Below are 26,164 nucleotides of genomic sequence, written 5' to 3'. Positions count from 1 at the left end.
TTTTTTTACTTACAATTCTCCTTGACCTATATAATACCCGTGAAATTATTAATGTGCTAATGTAGCCTATTTTTTCTCTTTGTGGATTAACTGCTCACGCTAGATATCCTATAGAATAAAACTTTGAGCAGACTCACATGTCAGCAGTTGTTCTTTCTGGTCAATGAAGAAAGAAAAATAGCAAAATCTATGATTATCTTGGAGACTTGTTTTACAGCTAACTAGGTAGAGCATAGACATTCTAAACTTATTCATGTATCTTTCCAGCTCTTTTACAGATACTTTATGCTACAATAGAGAGGAAGAGAAGTAACTGTTGTTTTTAAGTGGGTTTTGTCAATGTCTTTCAGTCAATCATCGCTAGGAACACACATCTGTAATTGAACAGGTGCGATTTATCATTGAAGCAGGGAGAACGTGCGCTGTGGAAACCATGGCATCCTAGGGAAAGGGTGTTGGAAATAACTTACTCTAGGATTTGGGCTTGTATTGGGTGATTTTGAGGAGGATTTAAGGAAGTAGAGTTTTACTCTGTATTGGATGATATGAGGAGGTGGAGATATTCTATGATTAAGTGTGATTAAATGTGATTTAGGAAGAGGGAAGAATAGAATAAGGCTAAAGCTGTTACTGGTTGAGAAGCACTCATTAGGCTGAAAAGGGGGGTGTTTGGTATTTCATGGCTTGGACAGTGTTCATGTTTTGTCTGTGTCTTGTGTTTGTCTTGATCCATCACCATCATAGAGTAGCCTTATCTGATGCTAATGTTGTATGAAATTGTTTATGTTCAAAAGAACACCAGACCTAGGTGTAATGCCAGATCAACTCTTAGTTACACCAGACCCTAGCTGATACTGATTAGTACTAGGCCAGCTCCTGGGTGTTAGGGACTGCTTTCCTCTTCCTTATATTTGAGGGTCTAATTTTATCCTTTTTTTAATTGCAGCACCTAATACCCAAAATGGCATTTGAATTCTGACTATTTAAGATCTTGAACAAGTTACTTACTATACTGAGACCATGTTTGGAAAATACTTAGTGCTTACACCTAGTAGGTCCTCAGAAAATGGAACTACTGTTTTTAATTTCAACAATCCTCTTAAATTATAACTCCTAGAGGTTATGTTAGAACATTGTTTTAAACCTTCATACCTAGTTTCTGTTACCATTTTTAGGACACAAGTGCAGTGTAAATTACATTTGGGAAAGAAAGAGAATTATCTAAAGAGTGATATAAAAATCTTTTTGCTAATTGTGACCCTTAGTTCAGAAAAAAAGTTGGAAGTCTCTGCCTAAGCTCACTTAGTGTCTTAGCTTCTTATTATAAAAGAGATAAAATTAATGTTTTTGTATTTTCTTTAAAATTTTGGTAAAGTTTATTTTGAGAGAGAGCGAGAGCATGCGTACATGCACATGAGCAGAGACGGGGCAGAGAGAGAGGGAGAGAGAGACAATCCCAAGCACGCAGTCAGGCTCCACACTGTTAGTGTAGAGCCTGATTCAGGGCTCAAACTCATGAACCATGAGAACATGACCGGAGCTGAAGTCAAGAGTCAGACACTGAACAGACTGAGCCACCCTGGCACCCCAATCTTTCTGTATTCATATATGAATGTAATGCAAGCTTTTTGTGGAGAATTTGGAAAATAGAGAAAATGCACCGAAAAAATTAAACTTACCCACTACCCATAGTAAATACAAAAGACTTTTAAAAAGATAAATTAATTGGCATTCTTAAGGTTTAAAGAAAACGTCCAAAACCGAAATGATTTCTTTACATGGGATTCAAAACTTTTTAATTCAAAACATGGGAATTAAATGGGAAAATAAGTTAAAAAATATTTTTTTAATGTTTATTTTATTTTTGAGAGAGAGAAAGACACAACATGAGTCAGGGAGGGACAGAAAGACAGGGGGACACAAAGTCTGAAGGAGGCTCCAAGTTCTGAGTTGTCAGCACAGAGCCCGATCAGGGGCTCAAACCCACAAACAATGAGATCATGACCTGAGCCGAAGTTGGACCCTCAACCGACTGAGCTACCCAGGCGCCCTGGAAAATAAGTTTTTACTTTAGAAATAAACCTTGAAGTTAGAAAGTGAATGCAAGTGTGACTTTCTTGCTGAATTAAAACACAGTAGAAAGTGTCCTTTTCAGGGGCGCCTGAGTGGCTCAGTTGGTTGAGCGTCCAGCTTCAACTCAGGTCATGATCTTGTGGTTCATGAGTTTGAGCCCCACATTGGGCTCTGTGCTGACAGCTTAGAGCCTGGAGCCCGATTCGAATTCTGTGTCTCCCTCTCTCTCCACTCCTCCCCTACTTGTGCATATGCACGTGCTCTCTCTCTTTGAAAAAATGAATAGACATTAAAAATTTTTAAAAATTAAGTGTCCTTTCCAGTGAAAGTGACCTATGAGAGAATCTGGGGGCTGTTTGCTGATGCTTCATGGTCCCTGTGGTTTCTTAGTATTTAGCACACAATAAAATCTATTGTAGGATTTTTAAAGATATTTGTTACTCTGTCAATTGTGACACTTGCAAGTTGCTAGCAGAAAATTGTGTAGGAAAATGAATATATTTGTTCCCTGGAATTTTTTGTAGGCGTATACTAAGGACTAAATAAGTAAAAGCAGTGGCTTTATATAACTTAAATGAGGAAAACTCAAGAACGTACAACTGTGCATGCATTTCAGAAGTAGAAGGATTTAAATTAGTCAACCAACAAATGTACTAAGTGTAATAAAAATAGTAAAAGTAATGTTTACATGCTTCTTTATTATTTAAAGTATTGTCTGTCACATATCCTGTTTCATTTGATTTTTGACATAACTCGGTTAGGTAAAAAAAAAATGTCATCTTGCTTTTAGGTCAGGAGACTAAAGCTCAGAGAGATTGACTGACTTTCCCAAAGTCATACAGCTATTAAATGATGACCAATGGGGTGCCTGAGTGGCTCAGTCAGTTGAGCGTCCGACTTCGGCTCAGGTCATGATCTCACGGCTCTCGGGCTCTATGCTGACAGCTCAGAGAATGGAGCCTGCTTTGGATCCTGTGTCTCCCTCTGTCTCTACCCCTTCCCCATTCATGCTGTCTCTCTTTCTCTCAAAAATAAATAAACATGTAAAAAAAATTTTTTAAATGATGAGCGAGGACTTATGTCCCCATCTTCTTACTTACTACAAACACATATCCTCTCTCTCTACCTCAAACTACTCTTGTTTTGACCCTCCCTCTGGCAGTGTGGGTACTACTACTATATGAATGAAAAAGATGAAGTAGATAATTCATAACTTAGTCCACTATATTTACCTCTATTTATTTATATTTTTTAAATTAAAATTGTTTATTTTGAGAGAGCGAGTGCAAGTGGGGAAGAGTCAGAGAGAGAATCCCAAGGATGCTCCATGCCATTAGGCAGAGCCCAGCATGGGGCTCGATCTCACAGATCATGAGATTGTGACCTGAGCAGAAATCAAGAGTCAGCCCCTTAACTGATTGAGCCACCCAGGTACCCCTAGACTTACCTCAAATTTAAAGACGGATGTTGTTAGTATTTCTGTTGCTTGTACAGTAGCACATACTCAAAAATTAAAATAATGAACAAATATAGGGAGTGAAAATCCTCTGTAATCTTAGCCTTGGGAAGATGATTGCTAATAAGTTATCTGATTTTGTTTACTTATATAAATGTAAGTATTCATTAGAGGAAACAAATGTTATAATAAACTGATCTGTACCTTTTCAATGTATTGGGACTCTCTTTGCATATCAATATATCTGATCTCCTGTTCTTTAGTTTTTAAGTAAACTTTGATTAACTTATATATAAAGTGCACAATTACTTTATTGCTTAATGAATTTTCAAAGTGAACATAGCAGTCTGAAACCCCACCAGGTTAAGAAATAGAATATTACTGGTGCGCCTGGGCAGCTCAGTCAGTTGAGTGTCTGACTTCAGTGCAGGTCATGATCTCGTGATTCATGGGTTCAAGCCCCATGTGGGGCTCTGTGCTGACAGCTCAGAACCTGGAGCCTGCTTCGGATTCTGTGTCTCCTTCTCTCTCTCTCTCTCTCTCTCTCTCTCTCTCTGCCCCTCTTCCACTTGCTCTCTCTCTCAAAAATAAATAAAAACATTAAAAAAATAGAATATTACTTCAAAAAGCCTGCCTTTGTCATGCTTTCTTCCATCTTCCACGTGCTCCTTTTCCCCATCTTTTGTGAAGGTATCTACAAATCCTAACTCTAACACTATAGATCAGTTTTTCCTCATCTTGAGCTTTACAATGAAATCAATAAATGCTTGTCAATTATTCTGTGATGTTGCACATGGCAACAGTTTTGTTCATTTTCATTGCTGTATACCAAGGGATAGCAAATTGCTTATAATGGGCCATTTAGTAATTTTTTTTAAGTTTATTCATTTTGAGAGAATGTGCACGTGCAGGGGGTGGGGTGGGGGGAGAGGCAGAGAGAGAGGGTGAGAGAGAATCCTAAGCAAGCTCTGTGCTAATGCTGGGCTCAATCTAATGAGCCATGAGATCATGACCTGAGCTGAAATCAGGAGTCAGACACTTAACCAACTGAGGCACCCAGGTGCCCCAGTAATTTTTTTATTGTGGTAAAGCATAGATAGCATAAAATTTGCTGTTTTAATCATTTTAAGTATACAATTCAGTGGCATTTAATACATTCCCAGTGTTGTGCAACCATCACTACTATCCATTTCTAGAACTTTTTATCAATCCAGACAGAAACTCTGTACCTATTAAATAATGACTCTCCACCTATATTCCCTTCTCCATTCTCCCCTTTCCTCCATCCCTGGTAATTTCTGTCCTACTTTCTGTTTGTATGAATTTGCCTATTCCAGGTACCATATGTAAATAGAATCATACGGTATTTTTTGTGTGTCTGACTTGCCTCACTTAACATAATGTTTTCAGGGTTCATTAGCCATGTTGTAGTATGTATCAGATTTCATTCCTTTTTTTAAATTAATTCATTTATTTTAGAGAGCTAGAGCAAGCAGGGCAGGGGCAGAGAGAATGAGAGCGAGAGCATGAGAGAGAGAGAGAGAGAGAGAGAGAGAGAGAGAATCCCAAGCAGGCTCCCCATTGCCAGTGCAGAACCCGAAGTGGGGCTCAAACCCACGAACCATTACATCATGACATGAGCTGAAATCAAGAGTTGGACTCTTTTTCTTTTTTTTTTTTTTTTTTTTTTTAAATTTTTTTTTCAACGTTTATTTATTTTCGGGACAGAGAGAGACAGAGCACGAACGGGGGAGGGGCAGAGAGAGAGGGAGACACAGAATCGGAAACAGGCTCCAGGCTCTGAGCCATCAGCCCAGAGCCTGACGTGGGGCTCGAACTCACGGGCCGCGAGATCGCGACCTGGCTGAAGTCGGACGCTTAACCGACTGCGCCACCCAGGCGCCCCAGGAGTTGGACTCTTAACCGACTGAGCCACCCAGGCGTCCCAGATTTCATTCCTTTTAAAGGCTGCCTAATATTCCATTATGTGTGTGTGTATATATATATATATATATATATATATATATATACACACACACACACACATACATACACACACACCACATTTCGTTTAACTATTTGTCTTTTGATGGACATTTGGGTTGTTTCCATCTATTGTGAATAATGCTACTATGGACATGAATATACAGGTATCTGTTTGCTTCCCTGCTTTCGGTATTTTTGAGTATCTGCATAGGAGTAGAATTGCTGGATCATATGGTAATTCTGTGTTTAATTTTTTGAGGGACTTTTCCACATCAGTTGTACCATTTGTATGTTGCTACTACCAGTGGGCAAGGGTTTCTAATTTCTCCACATTGGTTAGTTTCAGGGTTTTTTAAATAATAGTCTTCCTAATGGATGTGAAACAATGCCTCATCATGGTTTTGATTTGCATTCCCTAATTTCTGATGTTGAGCATTTTTTCATTTGCTTATTGGTTATTTCTATATCTACTTTGAAAATGTCTTTTTATGTCCTTTGTCAGTTTTTATGTTGGGTTTGATTTTTTGTTGTTGAATTTAGTAAATATTTTAAGTTGTCACAGCTACTCAAAATTCTCATATAGTAGGTGTGATCCAGTAAAGTTTTATGTACTAAAACATTTAGTTGACAATATTTGACCTTTGGGTCCCTGCCATAGATTATGTAGTTTGCTTGTAGTTAAAATTATTAGCTAATAATTTCAACTACAACAGTGAATGTAAGTTTCTGCCGCCCCACTCTTCTCTTGACTTGGTCCAGTTTGGTTGGTTGAGTTTGAGTATTACTTGGGTTTATAGAGTTAAGAACAATGTATAAAGGAAACTAAGAACTGTATTGAGGGCCTTTTCTGTGCTAGAGACCATTGGAAGCTTTGGTTTTTCTGCCACAGTTTAGTCGAAAGGGTGATCAGTGGATGGTAAGGGCTGTAGTTTCCCTTACTTTCAGGGTAAAGGTAGTGAAGTGATTTAAGTATGGTTTCTAGCCATTGTGCAGGCTGGTCTAGTTCTTTTTTTTTTTTTTTTTTTTTCAACGTTTTTTAATTTATTTTTGGGACAGAGAGAGACAGAGCATGAACGGGGGAGGGGCAGAGAGAGAGGGAGACACAGAATCGGAAACAGGCTCCAGGCTCTGAGCCATCAGCCCAGAGCCTGACGCGGGGCTCGAACTCACGGACCGCGAGATCGTGACCTGGCTGAAGTCGGACGCTTAACCGACTGCGCCACCCAGGCGCCCCATAGTTCTTAACTCTTCAGTAATGCAGGGTCCCAACCAAAATCTTGGAAGCTTTGCCACTATTTTTTCTGGACATGTCCTGGAATTTGCATTTTGTCAATTTAGTTCTATGAGTCTGCTGAAAGCTCTGGTTAGTTTCTTGGCCACTTTTGCTTTCAGAATTGGCAGTTGCTTCAGGTAGAAAAGTGCTCCAAATGCTAGACCCACCTCTGTTGGCTTTTTTCCTTTCTATATTTTAGTAATTTTTGTAATTTTAGTAATTCATCCTAATGAATATGAAATGGTACCTTTACAAATTTTGGTACTTTTCACTGTTTTGAAACTCTTTGATCCCTTTAAACAGATGTTTTAAAAATATTTTTCTAATTTTTGTATTTTAATCTTGTAATGAAGATTGTAGTTCAGGTGTAATGTTCTAAGCCACAACGAATATACTTCTACATAAATGTTGAGAGTATTGCACTTTTTAAGAGTCAGATTTATTGAGGTATAATTTACATACAGTAAAACTGAACCCTTTTAAGAGTGTGTAGTTAAGTGAGTATTTACAAAGAGTTGGGTAACCATAACAACAACATATACTGAATGTTTTATCATTCCAGAAGCTACTTTGTGCCCCTTTGTAATCAGTCCCCTTGCCTTTCGATTAGCCCCTGGTAGTCACAGATCTGTTCTGTCCCTATAGTTTTGTCTTCACTGAGTGTCATTTAAATGGATTCATACAGTCTGTAGCCTTTTGTGTCTAGCTTCTTTCGTTTAGCATGTTTTTGAGATTCATCCACGTTCCTACATTTACCAGTAGTTTGTTCCTTTTTACTGCTGGATAATATTCTACATATGGATGTACCACATTTTGTTAATCCATTCACTAAATGATGGACATCTAGATTGTTTCCAGTTTTTAGCTCTTATGAATAAAGCTGTTGTTATAAGCATTCATGTACTGGTCTTTAATGTTTTCATTTCATTTCTTTGGGTAAATACAAAGAAGAAGGGATTGCTGGGTCATGTGGTAAACATGTGTATGTTAATATCATAAGCTATCAGACTTTCTCCCAAAGTGGCTGTACTTTGTATTCAGCCTTCCAAGTATATGTGAGGTCCATTTTTATTTTGTCTTATAATTTTAAGTGCTTTAAAAAATTTGGGCGGGGGGGTATAGTCGATGTATTGGAATTGTCTTCCATTCTAAATTAGGTACTTAGTGGGATCTTGTGATTTTAATTTGTAGTTACCTAAAAGCTAATAATGTTGAACATCTTTTCTTGTGCTTCTTTGCGAGGTACGTCTGTCTTTGATAAAGTGTACATTGTTTGATCTTTTGCCCACTATATTTTAATGAGGATAATTTTTGTAATCATTGTAAGAGTTCTTTATGTATTCTGGTTACATGTCTTTTTTTAGACATAGTGGTTTGCAAATATTTTCTCCCATTCAATTTGGGGCTTGTGTTTTCATTATCTAACTCTGTCTTTTAAGGAGCAGGAGCTTTTAATTTTTTTTTTTTTTTTTTTTTTAAAGTAGGCTTCGTGCTCCACACAGAGTCCAGCATAGGACTTGAACTCACAACCGTGAGATCACGGCCTGAGCTGAGATAAAGAGTTGGACGCTTAACTGACTGAGCCACCCTGGTGCCCCAGCTTTTAATTTTAATGCAATCTAGTTTATCAGGTTTTTTTCTCTTAAGGTTTGTGATTTTTATCTTCTAAATCTCTGCCTAAGCCACAATCACAAAGAATTTTGTCTGTTTTCTTCTATCAATTAAGTAGTTTTAGGTTTTACATTTAGGTCTGTGATCCATTTCAAGTTAATTTTTTCTATGTTGTATGAAGGTTTCTTTTTTATATGGAGGGCTGTTATTCTAGCATCATTTTTTGAATAGGCTCTTCTTTCTTCATTGACTTACCTTGTCATCTTTGTCAAAGTCAATCCATGTTATGTGTGTGGGTCTATTTCTGGACTTTCTCTTCTGTTCTACTGACCTATATATCTATCCTTTCTCCAGTAGTCTTGTACTTATAAGTCTTGTAAGAATTATTTATGCATTTTCTACTATCATACTGACTTAGAGATTCAATTAATATAGCAAATCAACTACCTCGTATCAAAAAATGTTAGGTAATTGAGTATTGAGCACGTGAATTTATCTGTAATCAGTCATTTCATTTGCAGATAGTAATATACTCAGCCTCCTTAAAACATTTATTTGGATGTTGCCAGTGGTAAGTGTCATACACTGCTATTAGGAGTGGAAATTGGTGCAAGCACTCTCAAAAAGTAGTTTGTTGATTTCTGGTGGATGGAAATGAACTGAACTATGACTCATTAATTCTACCCCTTAAACATACCCTAGAGAAATTAGCACATATACATACAAGGACAGGTACAAGCATGTTTATTGCAGCATTATTTGAAATACTGAGACACTGGAAATAAACTAAATATATTTTAATAGAAAAATAGTCGAATAAATTATAGGATGATAAAGGATACTATATAGAGAGGCACCTGGGTGGCTCAGTCGGTTGAGCATCTGACTTCAGCTCAGGTCATGATCTCACAGCTTGTGAGTTTGAGCCCCACTTCGGGCTCTGTGCTGACAGCTCAGAGCCTGGAGCCTGCTTCGGATTCTGTGTCCCTCTCTCACTCTGACCCTCCCCCCGCTTATGCTCTGTCTCTCTCAAGAATAAATAAACATTAAAAAAAATTTTTTTAAAGAATACTATATAGAAGTCAAAATGAATGAAGTAGATCTCTATATGGCAACACAGAACTCAAAAGCGATGTAAAATTTTTAAATGGTAGAAATAAAATAGGTACAATAGAAAAACATGTACTAGAAAGATGCTCACTGAATATATTATAGTGGTTTCTAGAAAGGAAAGGAGCTTGGAAATGGGAAGAGGCACAAAAAAGGAACTTCTTTTGTATCTATTATTGTAATTTATGAAAAAAAATGTTTAAGCAAATGTGACATTGTTATCATTTCCCACCACTCAGAATGCAAATGCTATTTTACTGTTTTCTATATTTCTCTCCCTTTTTTTTCAAATTAAAAAACCAAAAGTACATGTAAATAGGTTTTTTTATTAAAAAAATAGGAAGGTCAGCATCCAAATAATTTGAATTGGATGGTAAGAAATTTGAATTGAATTGGGATGTAAGAAATTATTTTTTTTAAGTTTATTTTGAGAGTGAGTGGGGAGGGGCACAGAGAGAGGGAGAAAGAGAGAATTCCAAGCAGTTTCACGTTGTCAGCATGGAGACCCATGTGGGGCTCGAACTTATGAACGATGAGATCATGACCTTAGCCTAAACCAAGAGTTGGATGCTTAACCGACTGAGCCACCCACCCTTATAACAAATGCTTAATAATTTCTTCATGTGTCATTATTCTGGCCTAGAAGCTGTGTGAAATACTAGTGGCACTACAATTAGTAAGAAATTACCCCATCCCAGGGGCTGAATCTAGTTAGTGATTTATTTGGGGGATGATGGAAGGAGTAGGTGGTACACATTCATAAGGGGACAGCATTACTTAGTTGTGTGTGGTGCTTCTGGTAAGACTACTTCATCTTTGTTAATCAAGGGAGTCATGATATTTTACTGGCTTTGAAATTTCAGATAATACTAAGGAATGACATGGGAGCTGTTGTTTGATTAAATGGGGACATAAGTTGGGAAAAAAAGAAAAACTTAGTTCTGATAGATGATTTCCACCTTTACTGTATCTCTGTGCCACTTTTAAGATTCTAAAGACTAAGAAATTAATTTTCAAAAACAATGAGATTTGCATGTGGTTGTTACCACTTTACATACATACACTTTATAGAAATATTCTACATACATATTGATACATATTGATTATGCTGAATTTTTAGGTCTTTTTTAGGCTTAACTTGGATCAAGAATTAATGTTGTAAACCAGTCATTTGTTTGAAAGAAAATAGACATTTACTAAATGCCACACTTGTAATCTCATGTATCAGTTCTCATGATGCAATCATTTTTAAAATAAAAGCTAACTCCAAAAAGGAGGCACCCAACAATGAACAAATTACATCCGATTTGAATACAGTTGGGTTGGTTAAATAGTGCTTTTTTCCCCCATTATTGAAATCAGGTTTATGTTTTCTAACTGTATGTATTTTCAATACCATTATTTAAAATAAATTCTCCCTAATTAAAATTTCTTTCCATAGTACAGCATTTCAGTGGTTACAAGCATCAATACCATGAGATGATAAAGGACTCAACCCTAAAATTTTGACAAATATTGATGTCTATACCTCCCCTTTGGGAAATGTATACACATTAGGATGCTAAAGGTACCAAGAAGTCATATAGTAATATTCCTCAGATTTATTTGATCACAGTCCTCTTTTTCATATATCATCTAATAACAGCATGATTTTGGAAATGTTTAGTATATTCTAGTATGTAATGCCTCGTATATATACAAATAATTATTTCTGTTTTAAAGCAGGACAAAAGGAGCAAGCTGTGGAATGGTATAAGAAAGGTATTGAAGAACTAGAAAAAGGAATAGCTGTCATAGTTACAGGACAAGGTAAGATTTTATTTACATTTGTTTGGTAGCCATCCCAAATAATATTCATGTGATTGCCCTGATTTCAGATCCAGCTACTTCCTGAAAGTATTTGACAGATTTTTAAGTGTTATTATTAATGTGTATAGACTTACAGTTAATGCTTTATTACCTGTGTTCAAACTTGATTACCTATAGCATTCTGACAAAAACCAGGATATTACTTGTGTCCTCCTTGGTCCCACTGTTGGAGATGTTTAGCCTCATTTTTAGCTCTGTTTTGAAACTGGTCCTTCCCTCATTGTCAAGGCAGGAAGGAGTGGTTTAATCAGACTCCCTTTTGTGTTTAAGGGTAATGCTTGACTGCATGTTAGAATATGAGCTGTAAATGTCTTACTTTGATGTACACTTGGCATTTTAAAACCAAAGCAGTTATTTTTCATCTTTACTTTCCTATCACCTAAAATTAAAAATTATAGTCTAATATTATCTTTATATAGTCAGCATTTATTTTACACTGTGCTGTGTGCCCAAGCATCAGTGTGTGTGCTTCATGTGTGTTATCTCTTAATTTTCACCACAACCCCACACTCTGAGGCTGCTGCTATTATCCTTACTTTTTACATAAATAACCTTAAGTACCAAGAAGTTTAGTAACTTGCCTAAGGTCTCATAGCTAGCAAGTGGTAGGTAGAGTCAAGATTTGAACCCAGGCAATCTGACTTCAGAGCCTGAATTCTAAAATACTATGCTGTGACTATTGTGCAGTATGTGGGCATCACTATTAAATAAGTAAAATATTTTAGTTATCATAGATAAAATAAATTCAGAAGGAAAAATTATATAGGATGAGAATCTTAGCCTTATGGATCAGTCCACCCAGGGATATTTGTTGTCTGGTTGGCTGATATCTACTACTTACATCATCTCATCCCCAGTAATTGCAACATGTCTAATGTCTGCTAGGTTTTATTTCTTTGCCCTTTTTGACTACTTCTCTAGCTACTGGTGTCCTATAGAAAAGAGAGCAGAATAGAACAAGTATATATGAGAGGTTAGGCCTTTGAGACTTTTCATGAGTTTATGAGCATGACTTTATGAATTATGTACAGAATGTATTTACTCTTCCTTGTCAATTGTGTAGAAGAAGAGCTAGAAGAAAATAAATTATAAGAAAAATGGTACTTCACTGAATCGAAAATGCCTTTGATTATACCACTAAGAGAAAAAACAGTGTCAGTTAAAATATGACACATTCTCTTCTTATCATCACTTTGAAGTTGACTTTTACCTTATTGAATGTACTGTCTTCATCCTATTTAGACAAAGCTATAACAGCAATATTAACATCAATGACCAAATTTGTTCACGCACGGGCAATGACAAACTGTGGTATGACTGCAGCCTGGCTGAAAGCTTTAGTAAGTTGGTACTGGTTGTAAAACCCATCTCAGTTTGAAAGATTTTTAAATGTAGGGGAAAAGATATGCTTCAAAATCCATGAAATCCATGAAATACAACAGTAGATCTGAAACCATCAAAAGGAATGTAACTGATTTTTTAAAGATACTCTTTTCATTATAAAGACTATGACTCCCCATGAGATTAGTTGGGATAATATGTTATCTTCTTTTTTTTTTTCAAGTTTATTTACATATTTTGAGAGAGAGAGAGAGTGAGTGAGCAAGAGCAGGGGAGAGGCAGAGAGAGAGAGAGAGAGAGAGAGAGAGAGAGAGAGAGAGAATGAGAGTGTGAGAGAGTCCCAAGCAGGCTCCGTGGTGTGGAGCCCGATGTGGGGCTCGAACCCATAAACTGTGAGATCATGATCTGAGCTGAAACCAAGAGTCAGACGCTTAACCGACTGAGCCACTCAGGTGCCCCGATAATATTTTATCTTGAAGTAATATTAGTAGGGAAATGTAGATGTTTTCACTTTTTTTCCTCTTCTTTCAGGTGAACAGTGTGAAAGAGCTAGACGCCTTCAAGCTAAAATGATGACTAATTTGGTTATGGCCAAGGACCGTTTACAACTTCTAGGTATCACTTAATGAATTGTATAACTGGAATGAGATGTATTTGAAATGTGTGTTCAGTGAAACTTTAAAATTAGATGGAAATAGATCAATCTTAAAAATGTGTTCTAGGCTTTTTTTATAACTTACAGAAAATTTCTAACATATACAAAATAGAAGAGTATAATGAATTAATTATCCATCATTCAGCTCTAATAGTTATCAACTCCTAGTCAGTCTTGATGTATCTATATTCAAGGGCTGGCAAATTACGGCCCATGGGCTAAACCCAGTTCACTACCTATTTTTATAAGATGGCACACAGCTACTCATTCCTGTAGATACTGTCTGGATGCTTTTATGCTACAGTGACAGTGGAGTAGTTGATACAGAGATCCTAAAGCTCTCAAAGCCTTTTAATATATAGCTTTTTAAAATATTTTAATATTTACTATCTGGCTTCTTACAGAAAAAGTTTGCCAACTCCAGTGTGTGTGAATGTGTATATATACATATACATATGTGTGTGTGTGTGTGTGTGTATATATATATATATATATATATATGTACAGAATTTGTTTCAACATAATATGAAGGGGGGAAGTGGGTAGCATATATACCCACTTTCCCCCCTTCATATTATGTTGAAACAAATTCTTGACATTTTTTTAAGTCATTTATAAATATTTCCTATTGTATTTCTAAAAATGCCTTAAAAATAAAATTATCAAATGCCGTTATCACATCTAAAAAATAACCAATATTTCTTTTAATATTAACAAAAAAATCATAGCCAAATAAATGATTAGTGTCCAAATAGAATTTATATATAATATATAATATAATGTAATATAATGCATAATGTAATGTTTAGTTAGTATCTCATAATTGAATAACTTAGTATTTTTCTGGTAATTTTTTGAATCAGGATCTCCAGAAGATTCATACGATATGCCTCTTTTAATATCCAAGTTCATCTGATAGGTGGTTTGTCAGTACTTCTGGCATTTTGTGATAGTAGTAGCAATTGATGACTGATGCTTAGTGATATAATTCTGTCATTCTTTCTGCATTTATCAGTTTGAATAGGTCTACAAAGAGAAACTTTTCATCTTCTCTTTGAAGGTATAGATTTTAAACTTATTTTTTTTAAGGTAAATCTACCCCTAAAACAAAGTGGAACTAAAATCCATCCTTCTTGGGTGATTCTGTACCATAACTTGTTTTGATAGAAGCATATATTTGGTAAACAGATAGACCTTATATATTTATTACTCTGTGATTTATGGTAAGTTATTTAGCATGTTTGAGCCTTTTTCATCTCATTTATAATATGGTAGTAGATAATACTTATCTCACTATATTTGTGACAGTCACAGAGACCATAGTAAGTACTCAAAGATGCTGGTTTTTATTCACCTCCTTATCTATCTGTAATCACTACCTTGCTTTTGTGGAAAAATGTATTTACACATGCATATGTAAATATTTCATTCATTCATTCATTCTTATATGACCCATTGTGTTGGTAAATTTTTTGCCCCACAGTGATGAAAAAGAAGCCTTTAATGTTTTCAGGTAATTAACAAGGCAATGTTCGCCTAGTGTCTATGGCTGACAGAGTTTGTCTTCTTACTTCCTATGTGAAGATCACTAGTGTGTCAAGTAAAATTAAATACAATATCAAAGGTTATTGTAGTAAAATAATTAATTGTTCTAGTTGGTATTTTCTATGTTTTAGCTATAATGCCTTTCACTATATGTACAAATTATCATATCTATAATGCAGATTAAGTTTAATTATGGCACATTTAGTAGCATGTTTCTAATTGAGTAATTAGGAGTTGGTTGATTTATCTTTTGAAGATGTGATATGATGAATTATTGGAAGCATCTCCTCTATTATAGACTTGTCTTTTAATGTGGCTTTGTAATTTCTTATTTGTGCTAGGATGAAAAGAGAATCTATAACAAGCTAGGCATTAAAAGAATTAATGTTTTGGATGTCATTGTCTGTTGTCATCCTCAAAAGTGCTCTTTGCCTGTTCATGCAAGAGGTTCCTTTAAAAAAGAAGAGGTGGAATAGAGGCCTCAACATATTCCTGTCTTCTGAGATCTCAAAGTCTAGGACTGTATCTACCAAAGACAGTAAAAAAGAGTTGTGCACACGTGCATAGTAGAGCATATTTATATACTACGTATTGATTGAGAAATGGAACTTTTCAGAGGTGGAATGCCCAGTAGTTACCTAGTTAGGATGGAGAATCATACTAAGAGTTCTGCCTACAGATTGGTTAGAGAGGATGCAGACTCTCTGATAAAATGAGAAGAGTTCATATATATTAGATTCAAGTTAGTAAGCCTTCGAGCAAAGCTTAACCATAAATAAATAATTTTGGCATACCTGGAGGTTACCCTTTTGTAAAAAAATAAATAGCTTCATTCAACATCCACTTATTAAATCTTTACTCTGTACCAGGTACAGTGCCAATGATATTAACTGAATTTATTTAGTAATTCAGCAAAATTTTTTTAATGTTTATTTTTGTGAGAGAGAGAGAGACAGACAGACAGACTGTGAGCAGGGGAGGGGCAGAGAGAGAGGGAGACATAGAATCCAAACTAAGCTCCAGGCTCTGAGCTGTCAGCACAGAGCCCAATGTGGGGCTTAAACTCACGAGTCATGAGATCATGACCTGAGCCAAAGTCGGACACTTAACCAACTGAGCCACCCAGGTACCCCTCGAATGTTTGTTTTTTTTAAGTTTATTTATTTTGAGGGAGAGAGTGCACAAGCGGGGGAGGACAGAGAGAGAGAGAATCCCAAGCAGGCTCTGCAGTGTCAGCGTGGAGCCACACATGGGGCTCGATTCACAAATCCCGAGATCATGACCTGAGCTGAACTCAGACGCTTAACCAACTGAGCCACCTAGGTGCCCCTCATCAAATAGTTTTTGGGTGATTACCATGTTCTACATATAAATGTTAGGGTATAGACAAGGATCCATCCTTCATAGAGTTTTTATTCCAGCAGGGGGAAGACTGACAGTAGGGAATAAACATAAAAAAGAATTAAGTTATACAGTATGTTGGAAGATGATAAATATATGGAAAAAAAAGAAAAAAATAAAACATAGTAATGGGGATTAGGAGTGGATGGGAGGTGGTTTGAGCTTTTAGTTTTAAATAGGATGGTTAGATACACCTCTTTGAAAAGATGACAGGAGTTAGCCATGCAGGTCTCTGGGAGAAGAATGGTCCAGAGAGAAGAGCTGATATAAAACCTTAAGAAAACATACCTGGTGTGTCTGATAAGAAGCAAAGAGGCCAGTGTGCCCCAGCCAGGAGAGTATGGTAGAGAGGAGGTAAGAGAACTGATGGGGCAGGGAGGTTCATCCTAACAAGCAGGGCCTTATAGGCCACCATAAAGATTTGAACTTTTGCCATCTCTGAAAAAAGGAGCAGTTACAGGATTTTTAGGAAAGGAATGACATAATCTGACTTATATTTTTTAAAATGTTTATTTTTGAGAGAGAAAGAGAGACAGAGTGTGAGCAGGGGAGGGGCAGAGAGAGAGGGAGACCCAGAATCTAAGCAGGCTCCAGGCCCTGAGCTTTCAGCACAGAGCCCAGTACAGGGCTTGAACCCACAAACCATGAGATCATGACCTGAGCTGAAGTCAGATGCTTAACTGACTGAGCCACCCAGTCACCTCTCTGACTTAAATTTTGAAAAGATCACCTTGCTAATAGGCTCCAAGGGTAGAGCCAGGGAGAACAAGTTGGATCACTATTGAATTGTAGTAAGCTAGGAGAAAAACGATGGAGGCTTGGACCAGCATAATATGAGGAGAAATTGTAACAAGTGGTAGGATTATAATTATATATGAAGGTTGACCAGATAGATATACTGACATACTGGATATAATGTTCCTCTCCCTAAGGCTTTCATGATATGTTGGCTGAGGCAGATACATAAATAGATGAATCGTCATTACTGCTGGACAAGGTGTACAAATATTTTATAGGGGTGGAAAAATAGGTGTCTGAGAAATATTCCTGGAAGAAGTGAAACCTAAAGGGGAGATTAAAAAAGATAAATCTTTCTTTTTTAAATTACTTTTATTTCTTTTTTAAGTTTATTTATTTTGAGAGAAAGAGTACGAGCAGGGGAGACGGAGAGGGAGATGGAGGGAGAGAGAGAGAGGGAGAGGGAGGGAGAGAGAATCCCAAGCAGGCTCTGCACTGTCAGCACAGAGCCTGAGAGCCTGATGCGGGGCTCAAACTCAAGAACTGTGAGATTATGACCTGAGCCAAAACCAAGAGTCAGACACTTAACTAACTGGGCCACCTAAATGCCCCAAAAAAGACAAAGCTGTAAAGAATGTTTGGAAGAAAAGACATTTCAGGAAGAAGTAACAGTATGAACAGAGGTTCTCGGTAAGAAATAGCATGGCAAGTAGGGAAGGGTGCTGGAGAAAAAGTGAACATAGGATTTACTCCAGTATGAGAGATGCAGGCAGATCATGAAGGGCCTTAATGTTATATAGCAAGAGGTTTGAGCTCTGGTCTGTGGGCAGTGGGAAGCTGCTAAAGGGTTTTAAACAGAAAAGTTACGTGGTAATATTTTCCTTTTAATAAAGTAGATGACTCGAATGGTTGTGTGGGAGCCAAGAAGCAAGATGATGGTTTTATTTTAAATCATTAATGAATCTATACAACCTTAGTGATTCTAAACAGAAACATTAAACTAAGTTTACTTTAACAAAAATGAATTGGAGCAAGCTCATATTAGCAGTATAGTAGTATTGTGTATATGTGTGTTTCCACACCTATAAATCTAAACCCTACACACCAAAACAACTTCTCTGGCTTTTTATTCCTAGTTATTAGTTATCAAAACCAAGGAGTTAGTTACTTTATGTTTAGTATGTAATGAATGTATACGTGATCTTCTTGTTACATTTCAGTGAAGGGAGTGTTAATTGATAAAGAAGATAGTTACAGGTTTTTTTCTAAGTTATGTCTATTACCAACATAAATGGTTTCTTTCTCAGTGATTTGAAAAGTATTATCATTGAGAAAAATCAGATGACCTATCTGTTAACTAACAACAACAACAAAAAGCTCCAAGGTATATTGTATCAGCCAGTTCTAGGATACAAAAACAGTTCAGTACTTTGTGCTTTGTGCAGAAAGGGTAGCTGCTATTTAACCTGTCCCAAAGGCATGTGTGGTTGTACCATAAACCAAGCATGGCGCCTGCTTGTCTGACCTTAGAAATGAAAGTTTAGGAGAGTTAGTATATATGTGCTACATTTTTTCGTATATTCATTGAGCTCCTAGTACAGAAGAAAAGAATCAGTATGACAGTTGGGAGTACTGCAACAAAATAATTATGGTAAGAATTGGGCCCCTGTGATGAATAGGGGCACACAGCAGGTTCTTCCTGTATATTATTTTGTTTAATCTTTGAGACCCTCAGAAAACTGAGGCTAAAGCAAGTTCATGCTGGTAAGTGGTGAAGCAGGGTAAACAGGGTCAACTAGTAGTATGGATGACTTGAATGGGGAAATGGTAGTGCATCAGTGATAGGGGCAAGATAGCACAAAATGGTACCCTCCTGGGCTTGAGGTGCTAGACATAGTGACCTGGGTCTTGACAGGATTTGTCGTTACTTGAAATTGAGGGTAGGGTTGAAACAATCTTTTTTTTTCTTTTTAAAAATGTATTTATTTTTGAGAGAGAGAGTGCAAGTGAGAAGGGGAGAGACAGAGAGAGAGGAAGAGAGAGGATCCCAAGCTTGAACCCATGAACCATGAGATCATGACCTGAGCTGAAATCAAGAGTTGTATGCTTAATCGGCTGAGCCACCCCAGGTGCTCCTATACAATCTTTTTTTTTTTTTTTATAATATATTTGTGTTGTAAAAAAAAAAAAAAAAAAAAAAATTGTGTTGTAAGTTGCCAGCCATGTTAAAGAAGTATCTGGATGATAAAAACAATATTCATTTTTTTTGTCTCCAGGCTATTCCCCTACATAATGATGCGGGCATATTAGATACTCAGAAAATATTTGCTAGTGATAGTGGTAATATGAAACCTGCTTACAGCACCTATATAAAGCATATTTTGAAAATAACCAGTTGTGAACTTCTGTTGCTATTTTAATGTCTGAGTTTTTACTAATTATATTTTTAAGATAATTTTATATAAATGCCAAAATCCTTCATCTTCTAACACCTTGAATTACTTTTTATTTTCACATGTACATCTTATTTTTTCATTATGTGTTTTTGCTTTTTATTTATTTTGTTCTTTTTTTTACCTGCCTCTGTTGCATAGAGAAGCTGCAACCAGTTTTGCAATTTTCCAAGTCCCAAACGGATGTCTATAATGACAGTACTAACTTGACATGCCGCAATGGACATCTCCAGTCAGGTGGGTTAAGGTTAACTAACATGGAAGATAATAAAGCTTGCATGCAGAGTAGAGTCCTATATAACCTGATAATGTTGATTTGATTTTATAATGGTTTATTTCGTTGGCTTTTGTTTTCACAGGGCTGTGTTGAAAATACAGTATCCCTGTCATTCATGGTATATAAATATGTAGCAAATAGGATGTAACCATTCTCAACATGCTTTATTTGCTTATTTTGCAACCACCCATTTTTTGAGATTATAAAATATGAAGGTTCATTTTCCTAAGCTATTAAAATATTCTTTTGTTTCTGTTGCATTTTCAGCATTTGTGGTTTTTTTCATGCATACCTGTACCAAGTTTTCATGAAGTGGTGTTTTTTAAGTCAGAAATTTTAATTTCTCTTTGTTAAATATCAACATTAATTGCACATATTTAATTACAATTTTAATTACTATGCATGAACGTTTTAACATAGTACCTTAGGAAAAATTTGAAGCTGAGTTCACATAGTAAGGGGAAACATTAGAATACTATTATTAACTATGGGTTAAATTTGTTTTCCACGAACTTTGGGGTATCAACTCCGACAGAAACTTACAGCAGATCTTCATTTCCTAAGTTCTCTGACATCTTGGCTAGTTTTATTGGTGACTTTTTCAGCATTAGTTTCATGTACAGGGCTTAAATTTTATGAAAGTAAACATTGCTTTGTTCAATTTGTAGCAGAAAAACCTTAGTTTAGACTATAAGACAACTGTCTTCTTTATTCATACATAATACAAACCTTCAAGACTTGAATTAAGAAGAATTAAGGTAAGTGGACTGGAGACAGTAGGTCATCAAATCTTTCCCTTCTGGCTTTACTTCTCTCTTATGGAGTTCTCATTTTGGTTTGGTCTTCTAGTACAGAGCCCCTTGTGACTGGCTGTATTCCTTTTCCTCCCTGTACATGATTTAAAAAAATAATATTTAAGGTTTATTTATTTTTGAGAGAGAGAGGCATAGTGCAAGCAGGGGAGGGGCAGAGAGAGAGGGAGACACAGAAGCTGAAGCAGGCTCCAGGCTCTGAGCTGTCAGCACAGGGCCCAATGCAGGGCTTAAACTCACGAACCACAAGATCATGACCGAGCCGAAGTCAGACGCTTAATCAACTGAGCCACCCAGGTGCCCCCTTCCTGTACATGATTTAAAACACCATTTCTAGGGGCGCCTGGGTGGCTCAGTTGGTTAAGCGGCCGACTTCGGCTCAGGTCATGATCTCACGGTCCATGAGTTCGAGCCCCTCGTCAGGCTCTGTGCTGACAGCTCAGAGCCTGGAGCCTGTTTCAGATTCTGTGTCTCCCTCTCTCTGACCCTCCCCTGTTCATGCTCTGTCTCTCTCTGTCTCAAAAATAAATAAACGTTAAAAAAAAAAAAAATAAGTAAATAAACAAACCCCACCATTTCTAATATAGAAATAAATATTTTGCCTGTTTCGCTCAGCCCAGCTATGAAGAGCTGACATTTTCATAAGGAACTTTTTTAAAAACCAAGAAATGTAAGAATTTACCACATATAAATAATTAAGTTTCTAAGATATAAATTTGAGATCCTAATAATCCTCCAATGTAAACAGCAAAATTTTCTAGCGCTGAAGAGCTGGTATGCTTTTCCCTTGTTTTCTTGCTTCTCTTCTACTTCATTTCACATGTGAGATCCCATTGTATTTTTCTGCCATGCAAGAAACCCAAAACAAAACAAAAAAGCAACTTTCTCTTCCTGATACCTATGTTAAAAAAATCAAACCATCTTATTTCAAATCCCTAGTGATCAGTTTTTATGTTTATTTATTTATTTATTTATTTATTTTTATTTTTTAAGATTTACATCCAAATTCATTAGCATGTAGTGCAACAATGATTTCAGCAGTAGATTCCTTAGTGCCCCTTACCCATTTAGCCCATCCCCCCTCCCATAGTAATCTGTTTTATCCTGTTTTCTTGATGGGGGTATTTACCAAGTGCACAGCTAATTAATGCAGCACTGGTATTTGATACCCATTGAGTCCTAGTCAATGAACTTGCTTACTCAGGCCTATTTTACGAGTGTCACACACTCCTGGAATATTCTGTGATGTTTCACACGGATGAGTTATTTCATCTCTCTTAGGAAATAGTTATGCCAAAGTCTACATATTACTTCAGTGTATTATCTATAGTGTCCAGTTTTCAACTCAGAATTTCCAGAATTTCCAGACATGTCCAGACAAAGAAATAAGAAAGTGTGACCATTACTTAAGAAAAGAATCAGGGGCGCCTGGGTGGCTCAGTCAGTTGAGCAGCTGACTTCGGCTCAGGTCATGATCTCGCAGTTCTGGAGTTTGAGCCCCACATCAGGCTGCGCGGTTCCGACAGCGCAGAGCCTGGAGCCTGCTTTGGATTCTGTGTCTCCCTCTCTCTCTGACCCTCCCCTGCTTGTGCTCTGTCTCTCCCTCAAAATAAACAAACATTAAAAAATTAAAAAAAAAAAAAAAAAAAGAATCAGTCACAGGTGCCTGGGTGACTCAGTCGGTTAAGTGTCCGGCTTCAACTCAGGTCATGATCTCACAGTTGGTGAGTTTGAGCCCCACGTTGGGCTCTGTGCTGACAGCTCAGAGCCTGGAGCCTGCTTCAGATTCTGGGCCTCCCTCTCTCTGCCTCTCCCCTGCTCACACTCTCTCTCTCTCTCCAAAATAAATAAACATTAAAAAAATTTTTTTGTAAGAAAAGAATCAGTCAATAGAAATTGACTCTTGAATGGGCCCAGTTGTTGATGTAGCAAAGACTTACGAGCAGCTATTATTAAATGTGTTCAAAGAGTTAAAATACGGCATCAGGGGGCACCTGGGTGGCTCAGTTGGCTAAGTGTCTGACTTCAGCTCAGGTCACGATCTCGCAGTTTGTGGGTTCGAGCTCCGCATCGGGCTCTGTGCTGACAGCTCAGAGCCTGGAGCCGGTTTCAGATTCTGTGTCTCCCTCTCTCTCTGACCCTCCCCCGTTCATGCTCTCTCTCTCTCTGTCTCAAAAATAAATAAACGTTAAAAAAAATTTTTTTTTAATAAAAAAAAAATACAGCATCAGTTAGCATACCTGTGATCTTAGCACATAACATACTATACGATAAAGATAATGGAAAATCTAAAGTTGAAAAGTATACTTGCTAAAATAAAAAAAAATTACTAGATAACCTCAACAGCATATTGGAGATGTCATATGAAAGATTCAATGATCTTGATCCTAGATCAATAGAAACTACTAAATCAGGTGACCCCCAACATTGTCAGAAAGCATATGAGTGTTTGTGTAGGGCCAGGGACAATAAGGGATGAAGTGCAAATGAGTACAAAGAAACTTTTGGGTAGGATGGAAACATTTTGTATCTTGATTTTAGTGGCTATTTCATCTTTTTTTTTTTTTTTTAACATTTATTTTGAGAGGGAAAGTGTGAGGGGGGAAGAGCAGAGATAAAGGTAGAGAGAGAATCCCAAACAGCCTCCACAGCCAGCACAGAGCCTGAGGCAGGGGTCAGTCCCACCACCCATGAGCTCATGACCTCAGCAAAAATCAAGAGTTGGATGCTTAACCTACTGAGCCACCCAGGCATCCTGTCATCTTTATATCTTTATAAACTCAATCAAATTATACATTTTAAATGGATGCAATTTATTACTCATAGATTATACCTCAAAAGGTTGATTAGAAAAGAAATACTGAAAGGCTTGTAAAGAAAGATAGTAATCCTGGGATGCCTGGGTGGCTCAGTTGGTTAAGTGTCCGACTTCAGCTCAGGTCATGATCTCACGGCTAGTGAGTTTGACCCCTGCACTGGGGTCTGGGTGACAGCTCAGAGTCTGGAGCCTGCTTTGGATTCTGTGTCTCCCGCTTTCTCTGCTCCTCCCCTGCTCGTACTGTCTCTCTCTCTCAAAAATAAACTTAAAAAAAATTTTTTTAAATGATAATAGGTTAACACTTTTTTCTTGCTACCGTGTTTTGAACTTACCTATTCTGTTGCCTACTAAACTTTTGCTATTTTTTATGAAAAGCCTGCTGTCTGTTCTCTTAGTTCCTTGTGGAAATTTCTATTCACTTACAGTCTTAGGACTGTATGTTTACTGTCTGAAGAAATTCTTCTCCACTCTTTTTTTTTTTTTTAATGTGTATTTATTTTGAGAGAGAGAGAAAGAACTTGAGCAGGGGAGGGGCAGAGAGACACGGAGAGAGAGAATGTCAAGCAGGCTCTGCACTTTTAGCGCAGAGCCTGACACAAGGCTCAAACTCACAAACTGAGAGATCATGACCTGAGCCAAAATCAAGAGTCAGACGCTTAACTGAATGAGCCACTCAGGCACCCCTCCCTCTCCTTTTTTCCCTCTGAAATGAATCTTTCTCTTATCTCACATGCTTTTTTATTTTGGGGTGGGGGACAGATACTCATTTCCTAAGTTCTGTGACATCTTGGCTAGTTTTATTGGTGACTTTTTCAGTATTAGTTTCATGTCCAGGACTTAAATTTTATGAAAGTAAACATTGCTTTGTTCAGTTTGTGACAATAAGAGCAGATTTTGCTCTTTTTTCACACCTTTGCTTTCCTTATTATTTTCCCCTTTTCTAGATTGCTTTCCTGCTTTGTCCTTTAGGGTCACTGTCCACTAGTTCTTTGAACATATGGTTCAGAACTTCACATTTATTTACTGGAAGAACCTCTTGATCACCTTTCTCTACTCTAACGTTCTCTTCCTTTGAGTTTCCTTAAAACACGTAGAGGGATTTGATGAAAAACACAAAAATAAGGTTTTTGTCTTTTCTTTAGGCTGTTCTGATTTAACATTTGTCTTTACTGTAAACATTGTTACTAATAAACTGATGTTTGTTAGGGAGTATATAAAAATATTAGAAGTATAAGATTTGAACATTTGAAAGCCTGTAATGCATGTAGAAGTGCAATATAGGTAGGTCAGGTAACCTTTTAAGCTTAATTGAAATTTTTTATATGTGTTTATTTACATATATACAGCACATAGAATACTCAGCATATAAAACCACATCTTTGTACCCTTTAAATTAAAAATTGATTGATATTAAATTAATTGATTATTTCCTTTGGTGGGCACAGACTGTGGACTTTCATACTATTTTACAGTCTTGAAAGTTTGGAACAAGGTAATGCAGTGTCTCCCCCCCCCCCCCCCACTTCTTCTACAACATAACTTTAATGCCTTTATTGCATTTTGTTTTTTAAATATTCAGCAACTTTGGGTAATCTTCTTATGTCCTCCTCCTGTCCCCACAAATAAATGTGGTTCTTCTTATTAAAAATAAATATTTCTGGGGCGCCTGGGTGGCGCAGTCGGTTAAGCGTCCGACTTCAGCCAGGTCACGATCTCGCGGTCTGTGAGTTCGAGCCCCGCGTCAGGCTCTGGGCTGATAGCTCAGAGCCTGGAGCCTGTTTCTGATTCTGTGTCTCCCTCTCTCTCTGCCCCTCCCCCGTTCATGTTCTGTCTCTCTCTGTCCCAAAAAAAATAAATAAACGTTGAAAAAAAAAAAAATTTAAAAAAAAAAAATAAATATTTCTTATAAGACTATTATAATATACATCAGGAAAAGGAAAAACCTAAATACCCATAATCTTGTCCACCAAGTGATAACCCCATGACCACCCTAGTAGATAGTCTAATTGAAATCTTATTTTGAAATATTGCTAATGTAAAAAAAAAATAGTATTTAGCTTAGTTTTGCAAATTTGTACCCATCTTTATTTTATAATGTTTAGCTGCAGTTTTCTATCCATGATGATTGTACTTTTTCTTTGATAGAAAGTGGAGCTGTTCCGAAAAGAAAAGATCCCTTGACACACACTAGTAATTCACTGCCTCGTTCAAAAACAGTTATGAAAACTGGATCCACAGGTCTTTCAGGCCACCACAGAGCACCTAGTTGTAGTGGTTTATCCATGGTTTCTGGAGTGAGACAGGGACCTGGTCCTGCAGCTGGAACTCATAAGGTATTTGGAGATAGTAACTTTAATTGCTTGCTTAAGAAATACTTTATAAATCAAATACTTTATAATAAATAAATACTTTATAAATCAAATACTTTATAATATCTTAAAGAATTGATAAGTTTATACAAAGTGGAATGTAATTTTTTTTTTAATCTACAGGAAAAAAATCTGTAAGGACAACTTGCTATTAAAAAGTAAATCTTACTTTAACTCCCTTTGGACCTAATTCGGTATTGTTTAGTAAACTGCTTATCCAATCTGTTTTATATAATGCTATGGAGTTCATTTTAAATTTGTTACTCAGTTGTTTAAATATATATACATGTTTTATAACATTAACCACAGAGTTTTGTTAGAATTCTAACAATAATCAAAATTATCATAGGGTCTTTTTATTTTATGGTATCTAAATC

At 36.7% G+C, this 26,164-nt stretch overlaps 1 protein-coding gene across 2 annotated transcripts in view; it reads left to right on the top strand.

Moving 5' to 3' along the window:
- Positions 1–26,164, top strand: part of SPAST (spastin) — a 52,332-nt gene that overhangs the window by 5,327 nt on the left and 20,841 nt on the right. Inside the window, exons 2-5 of one of the 2 annotated variants that reach the window (XM_047853248.1) lie at positions 11,235–11,318; positions 13,251–13,334; positions 19,653–19,748; positions 25,564–25,751. In XM_047853248.1, the coding sequence (XP_047709204.1) occupies positions 11,235–11,318; positions 13,251–13,334; positions 19,653–19,748; positions 25,564–25,751 (452 nt within the window). Of the gene's footprint in view, positions 1–11,231; positions 11,319–13,250; positions 13,335–19,652; positions 19,749–25,563; positions 25,752–26,164 lie in introns of both variants that reach the window. The other variant, XM_047853247.1, reaches the window with a different exon arrangement.

This window comes from Prionailurus viverrinus, chromosome A3, assembly GCF_022837055.1.
Source record: "Prionailurus viverrinus isolate Anna chromosome A3, UM_Priviv_1.0, whole genome shotgun sequence".
Taxonomy (NCBI): domain Eukaryota; kingdom Metazoa; phylum Chordata; class Mammalia; order Carnivora; family Felidae; genus Prionailurus; species Prionailurus viverrinus.
The sequence above is the reverse complement of the archived record's forward strand: the minus strand, read 5'-3'. Positions and strand labels throughout refer to the sequence as shown.